The sequence below is a fragment of the Chrysochloris asiatica genome, unplaced genomic scaffold (assembly GCF_000296735.1).
Source record: "Chrysochloris asiatica unplaced genomic scaffold, ChrAsi1.0 scaffold00027, whole genome shotgun sequence".
Lineage (NCBI taxonomy): Eukaryota > Metazoa > Chordata > Mammalia > Afrosoricida > Chrysochloridae > Chrysochloris > Chrysochloris asiatica.
Genome location: NW_006408545.1, coordinates 1144873 through 1153201, shown reverse-complemented (window position 1 = coordinate 1153201; position 8329 = coordinate 1144873). Strand labels below are relative to the sequence as shown.

General features: G+C 36.2%; 1 protein-coding gene across 1 annotated transcript in view; it reads right to left on the bottom strand.

Moving 5' to 3' along the window:
* The window catches only part of TBC1D32 (TBC1 domain family, member 32), a 345222-nt gene that overhangs the window by 126426 nt on the left and 210467 nt on the right, over positions 1-8329 (bottom strand). Inside the window, 1 exon segment of the mRNA XM_006839881.1 lies at positions 2357-2445. Coding sequence (XP_006839944.1) covers positions 2357-2445 — 89 coding nt within the window.

Here is an 8329-nt window from a genome sequence, read left to right as displayed (position 1 = left end):
TGTCTATATCTGTATCTATCTATATCTATCTATATCTATCTATCTATACAGTATACCTATACACACACAAAAACCTCTTATCTAAATTATCATCTACATTGGACCTCAATTACTAATGATAGACTGAAATTAGTAGAAAACTGAAAGTAAATAACCTCACATATATAGCTTAAAAATTTAAGTGAATTATTATAAAAATTAACTTTAAAATACAACAGACCAACCAGAACACAATTAATGAAAATGTTGACATGGTATGAAAAACATAATCCATGTCACTAGGCAACTTGTGTAGAAATAGTTAAATGAGAACCTAATTTGCTATGTAAAATTTTAATAAAAACACACCAACATATTGCTTAAAAACATATATACACACAGTGAGATGACTACCTTTTCAAAGAAAAATGATGAAAAAGTTCATAAAATTAAAATACAAACTTTGCCTCAGAAAACAATTTTGTCACTTTAGGTCTGAGCAGTTAAGTTAGAAACCTCACAAACCAAGAGGATACATGTGGCAGACTACAGAGACAGACTGAAAACATTTTATAGTCCAACATAAAAGCAGTGCCGAGTAAACAAAGAAGCACCTGAATAACGACGACTGCCCCACTACTAGTCCTAGAAGTGAACTTTTATTATAGTGCTTGCTACGTGCCAGCTACTGCCTTTAATATGAAAGTCTCGCAATAACTCCATGAGGAAACTGCTATCATTATCTCCCATTTTATGAATAACTGAGGTCCCAACTCATACAACCAGTAAACAGCACGTAGTCTGACCCCAGAGATTAGCCACCATACTGTACTTCTGTTATATAAAAAAAGGAATGGTACATTTTCTAAATATTATAGGATAGAGGGATTTCATTTCTATATTATGGGAACACACATATTCTATACATAAAGGTATTTTATCCCCAGAAGCTTGGCATTCTTGAATTGCTTTTTACAGGATTTAATAAGATCTTCTGGTGTGCTGTAGGATAAGCACTTGATCTTACAGTTGGTTTGAACGTAAGGTCAGCGGTTCAAACTCCTTGGAAACCCTAAACAGGATCGTCACAAGTTGGAACTGACTCGGTGGTACTTAACAACAGCAACAATGGTTATTTTTTTCCAAAAGATTATTAGAGAAAAATATTATTCTTTCAAAATAAGAAAATACACAGAATAAAAGGATACTCACTTATTATATCAATAATAATAAGTTTAATTTTGTATGTCAGAACTATAAAACTGAGAAGTACATTTTCTATGCAATACGATGTTTTACTGAATGAACTTTTCATAGTATTTCATAACTGTTTGCTTTGTGATATATCTGATGCCAAACACTAAAAATTAAAATTTAATATAAAAATATGGAGATAAAGTGCATACTGGTCAAAAACTATTAATAGTTGTACCTTTTAAACACCTTTTTTGAAGCAGAAAATCCAAAGATGAAGATTAGCTATAAATGAATGTTTTATAAAAAAAGTTTATGATCTATAGAACATATTACCATCAGGGAAGGCCAAGTTTAGACATCCTCACTGATCGTCCCTGACTGAGAAAGTCACTTTGCTAGTTGTTGCTGTTGAGCTGATTCTAACTCACCATGACCCTATAGGATAGAGTAGAGCTTCCCTGTATGGTTTCCTAGACTCTAATCTTTTCTCCCATGGAGCCACTGGTGGGTTTGAATCACCAACCTTTGGTTATTAACCAAGTGCTTAATCACTGCACAACCAGGCTCCTTACTTTGCTAGCACACAAGGGGGAAAAATCATAAACCAGTAAAAATAGAAAACTTCTTTAAACCAGTTGCTTTCAATGGTAATAATTTAGAGGTAGCAGAGCCAAGTTATAAATACAAAATGACACAAACATTAAAAATTTTGCAAGTCTCTGTAGTCCAAAATCTCTATTTTCTTTTCCATTTGAATATGCTAAATAAATTGTCAAAGCATATAAATTTAACCAGAAAGATACAAACCCCAGGAAAACTAAAGTTAAAGAGTAAAGATGAATCATCCATTTCTAGACCTTTCTGAAGCTTACATTATGGCAGAAGTCTAATCAAACACCAGGGCAGAAAAAGCACTGTTCAGGGTGAGCTAAATAAAATAGTTTCCTAAATGTATCTACTATAGTGAGCAATAGTGGAAGACACTGTAGTAATACAGGGCATAAATGAAGACAAAGACCTGACAGTTGCAATTTTCTTTGTCTATATTTTAGAGAAAGACAAATTACTTTTAAGCTTGATTTTAAATTAAGTTACTTTAAAAACTTTAAAAAATATAAAAACATTTATAGAAACATTCGTATCACACAAAATACATCTAAAGTAAAATTTAGCACCTTACCTTAGTCCAAAGATATGTGATTGTTCATAATTAAATAAAGAACGAATCTTAGCTTCAGAATTCAAAATTATAAGTCTATCAATAATATCCTGAAAAAGAAAGACTTAAAATAAGGCTGTGCTTACCAAATAATTAAAAGAACTATATACTTAGATTAATGATTCTAAAATGGCTCAACGCTGGAACACCCAGGGAGCTATAAAAAATACTTATGTCTGGATTCCACCATAATAAATTTGGATTAATTAGTCTAGAGTGTAGTTTGGGGATTAGGATTTGTAGAAGTGAATCTAATGTTTCGTCAAAAGAGTGGTCATTGTTGCATGCAATCAAATCAATTCTGATTCATAGCAAGTTTACAGAACTGTTCCATTGGATTTTCTAAACTATAAACTTTCTAGAAAGAACCCTGATAACATAGTGGGTTGTGAGTTGGGTTGCTAACTGCAAAACTTAGCAGCAGTTTGAATCTATCAGTCCCTCCTTGGGAGAAAGATGAGGCTTTCTACTTTCGTAAAGATTTGCAGCCTCTGAAACCCTATACAGGATCATTATGAGTAAGAAATGACTCAACAGTACACAACCATCAACACCAACACCATGAATCTTTATAGGAACAGACTGCCAGGTATTTTCTTCTATGGAGCAGAGCTAGTGAGTAACCTTCTGTTTAGCAACCAGCAGCAGCCAAATTCTTAACCATTGGGCCACTATGGATTCTTAGCCAAAGTAGAGTCACTAATAAGGATCTCTGGTAGCTTAGTGGTTACAAGTCAGGCTGCGAACCACATAGTCAGCAGTTCAAAACTACTGGTTGCTCAGCGGGAGAAAGATGAGGCTTTCTGCTCCTATAAAGATTTACAGCCTCAGAAACCCTGTACAGGGTTGCTATGAGTCAGAATTGACTCCACGGCACTTAACATCAAAAACAACTGGTACTGTAGGAAAAGCACTAGACTGCTAATCACAAGGTCAGCAGTTTGAGTCTATCAGCCATTCCGCAGGACAAGGATGAGGCTTTCTGCTCCTATTAAGATTTAAAGCGTCAGAAACCCTATACAGGGTTACTGTGAGTTGGAATCAACTCAATGGCAGTGGGATTTTGTTTGTTCAGGAACTTTGCTAGCAGCTTATACAACTAGTGTTGTTGTTGTTAAGTGCCATCGAGTTGGTTCCAACCCATAATGACCCTGTGTAAGGCTTCTGAGAAGCAGCTGGTGCACTTGAACTGTTGACTTTGTGGTTCAAATGGACTTTGCAGTCCAACACATTAATATACAGTGCCACAACCAGGATTTTAGTTCTAATAAGTAGATATTAATTATCTGCTGTAATTTTATAACTTTTGAAAAATGAGTTATTATTTTAGTATAGTTCATTTCACAGATAATCTAAAATTTATTACCTATCACTAACCTTCATTATCCTGAGAAGATAGTCTGCTGATTGGGTCTACACATAGTAGTGTCAGAAAGGATCACTCAGAATTTTCTTCATTAACAGTGTAAAATATAGGTGATTGTAAAATTGGCAGCTATCTAGATAAAATACTAAGCTCAGACTATTAAATAGCCAGGGACGTCTTGTGACTCTTAAGTTCAACTTCTCAGTCTAAGTACTATATACGGTAAGAATAAAAAGGATAGAGAATGTATTACCAACAAACTAATGGAACAGTAGATTGTAGCGATCTATCAATGATAATGCATTTTCAGAGAACAAATGTTACGGTAAATAATTTCTTCTTCAAAGAGGATTACATTGATGGATCACCACTTAGGGAAGAAAATGAAACTCCTGGGAAGTCTGCCTTACGGAGAGTTTCAGTTTCTAAGCACTGTAACGCCTGTCAATAAGGTAATCAGCTTCCTAAATCAAGAAACAGCTTCCTAGCAACATGCTAAGGCAAGTAAGGCCTAGGACTCGTAAAAAATAGTCTGAACCTTTGTCTTTTTGAAGAAAACTACCCAGCTTGAGAATATGTTCAATAATTTAGAAAGCTAGACTGAAACCAAGACTGGAAAAACAAAGGGACATCCATTTTGTATAAATAGATACATACATTTGATTTCTTATTCCCAAAGGTCATGTTTTTACTATATGACTGCCTTTTCTTAAGAAACAGCTAAATGAAGCTGCCAGTCAAAATGTCCCAATACTCCTGCACCTGTACTTACTTCTAAGAGTGCCTTCTGATTGATTAGTCTATGAATAAAACTAGCCCAGCCAAGATCCTTCTTTAAGGCTTTTTCTAAACTAGAAAGATAAGAGGAAGAAACTACTCTCCTGTTTGGTGGAATGAGTCAAGAGGTAAGTGAAAAGCAGCAAGCAGTCTCGTGTCCTCCCTAGGAGAGTTCCATATGAAGAAGAAAGTATCAGTACTACCACTAACAATAAATAATTACGTAGTACTTCCTATCTGCCAGGCAGTGATTGAAGCATTTTTACATATCCTTTAATCCAATTAATTTAATCCTTACAACTACCCTGAGATAGGCTGTTTTAACAGAAGAGAAAACTGATGTCTTACTTGCGCAAGGTTACACAACTAATGAGAGGAAAAACCAGATATCAAATTCAGGCCTTCTGCTTTCATTATATAAACTCTTAACCACTACATGATGCTTGTATCTCAATGAAGTCAACATGGAAAACAACAATAGGAAGTTGTTGTTGTTAAGTACCATGGAGTCGGTTCCGACTCATAGGGACCCTCCACTGGATTTCCGAGGCTGTAAATCTTTACAGGAGCAGAAAACCTCATCTTTCTCCCATGGAACAGCTGTTAGTTTTGAACTGCTGACCTTGAGGTTAGCAGTACAATTCGTAACCACTATGCTACCAGAGGAAGAGAGAGTAAAAAAGAGAAAGAAAGAGAGACACAGACACAGAAATTGACAAATGTGGACCTAACAACATTCATAGTCCTGTTTCAATTTCTCCTTGCTATTAATGCAAGTTGGTTACAAAGGTTAACACATTTTCTCTTCGGCCTAAATCAATACAAACTGAGGCAGCACTGAAGGCACTCTCTCATCTATGCTACGAAATTTGGAAGACAACTAACTACCTGACCAACTGATTGGCACAGACTCATGTCTGTGCCCAGTCAGTGACCCAAAGGAATGCAGAAATCATCAGGCAATAGCATTAATATCTCATGCCAAAAAAAGTCTGCTAAAGAAAATTCAAAAATGGCTGTAACAGTACATTGACAAGGAGCTGTCTGAGGTTCAAGACATATTCAGATGGGGACGTAGAACAAGGGATATCATTGCTGAACGTCAGATAGATTTTGGATGAAAGCAGAGAATACCAGAAAGATGTTAATTTATGTCTTATTGACTACGCAAAGACTTCCAGTTGTATGGATCATGTCAAACTATGGACAACACTGCGGAGAATGAGTATTCCAAAACACTTTATTGTGCTCATAAGGAACCTGTACACAGATTAAGAGGCAAATTGTCGAAATAGAACAAGGGGGCATGAATAGTTGAAAATCAGGAAAGTTGTGTGTCAGGGTTGTATTCTTTCACAATATTTATTCAATCTGTTGTTGTTGTTGTTAAGGGCCATCAAGTTGGTTCCGACTCATAGCAACCCTGAATAGAGTTTCCAAGGAGTAGCTGGTGGGTTTAAACTGCTGACTTTGTGGTTCATAGTCCAGTAGATTATAGGAAGAATCTGGATTTTATGAAGAAGCTGGATTATATGAAGAAGAATAGGATTGGAAGAAAACCCATTAACAACCTGTGATATGCAGATGGCACAAACTTGCTTCCTAAAAGCAAAGAGGAATTAAAATATTTATTGACGAAGATCAAAGAACACAGCCTTTGGTATGGGTTGCACCTCCACATCTTCATGTTTTCTTTAAAACAGAAACCCTCATAACTGGACAAATAAATAATATCTACATAAATGGAACAAGATTTAAGCTGTCAAAGATTCATTTTGCTCAGATCAACCATCAATATTCATGGGAGCAGCAGTCAAGAGATAAAACAACATATTGCATAAGGCAAATCTGCTAAACAGGATCTCTTAGAAGTATTCAGGAGAAAAGATGTCAGTTTGAACATTAAGGTGCACTTATACCAAACCATGGAATTTTCAGTAGCATCATATGTCATATGCATGTGAAAGTCGTACAGAGACTAAGGAAGACCATAGAAGAATTGATGCACTTGAGTTATGATGTGGAAGAGAATATTAAAAGTACCATGGACTGCCAGAAGAACAAACCAATTTGTGTTGGAAGAAATACAGCCATAATACTCCTTAAAAGTCAGGATGGGCAGACTTCATTTCTGATACTTTTGGATACATTTTCAGGAGCGACCAGTCCCTGGAGAAGAACATCATGCTTGGTAAAGTAGAGGGTAAACAAAAAAGAGGAAGTCCCCCATTGAGATGGACAAGCACAGTGGCTACAGGAACCAAATCAAACTTTGCAACGATTGTGGTATCGATGCAGGACTGAGCAAAGTTTCGTTCTGTTGTGCATAAGGTTTCTATGAGTTGATACCAACTCAGCAGCACATAACAACAACTACTCCAGTATAACCTTAAATAATCAGTGACACTATGCACAACAGAATAAAACACTGTCCAGTCCTGACCCAACCTCATTATCACTGCTACATTTGAATCCATTCCTGCTGCCATTGTGCCAATCCTTCAAGTGGGGGGCTTCCTCTTTTTCTCTGACCCTTCCCTTTACCAAACATGATATCCTTCTTCAGGGATGGATACCTCCTAATAATATGTCTGAAGGATAGGAGACAAAATCTGACCATCCTTGCTTCCAAGGAGCATTCTGGCTGTACTTATTCCAACACAACTTTGTTTGTTCTTCTGGCACTCCATGATCCATGGTATTTTGAATATCCTCTTCCAACACCATAACTCAAATGCATTAATTCTTCTATGGTCTTCCATATTCACTGCCAAACTTTTACATGCATATGAGGTTATTTTGGTTATTTAAAATATCATCACTTGGGTCAGGTGCATCTTAATCCTCAAACTGACATCTTTGCTCTTGAACACTTTAAAGAGGTCTTGTGCAGCAGATTTGCTTAATGTAATATGTTGTTTCATTTCTTAAATGCTGCTTCCATGAGTATTGATGGCTGATCCAAGCAAAATGAAGTCTTTGAGAGCTTCAATCTTTTCTCCATTTATCTTGATGTTATTTATTGGTACAGTTGTGAGGACTTTTTTGGGGTTTGTTTTTTTTTTCAGGCAAAAAAGACAAGAATAGGAAAAAGGAGAGACAGACTGCTTCTGAATATTAGTTACTGAAAATCTTATGAATATGAGTGGAGCATTGTTAGATCACATACAGCCCTAACTGATAAGATCTTCAGAGAAAGATACTATTGTCATGGTCTTTTGTGCCAGTCCTGCCAATTGGCATAATATAGTTTGTGATGGGTATATTCTACCTCCCATTGAGCAGTGTCTGGGTTCTTGAAAACTTTTAAGTGGCCATCTAAGATAAAATTATTAGCCTCTTTTGGTTTGGAAAAAATGATGAAGATAGAAAGCCAAGAATCAGAGAGAAAACCCAGTCTACCGGGATAACTTTGTCCACGAATCACTGCTTCCTCTACACGGTTTCAAACTACCATGAATGAACAATCTGATCAGAGGCATAACAGATGGATCCTGAGAGAAATGTAGAAAAAATGTGAAACAAATCTTTAAATTCATACAGAACCCAGGCTTTCTGGACCTACCTTGAATTTAAATGTTTCTCAGAAGTCACCTTTAAACTCAGATGAAAAAAGTAAAGATTGCCACCTTAGAATATCCATATATATATACATATGGATATTTATTATATATGTGTGTGTGTGTGTGTGTCAAAAGGGACAATGTTGTTGTTGTTGTCAGGTGCCATCGAGTCGGAACCGACTCATAGCAACCCCATGCACAGCAGAACGAAACAATGTTCGATCCTGG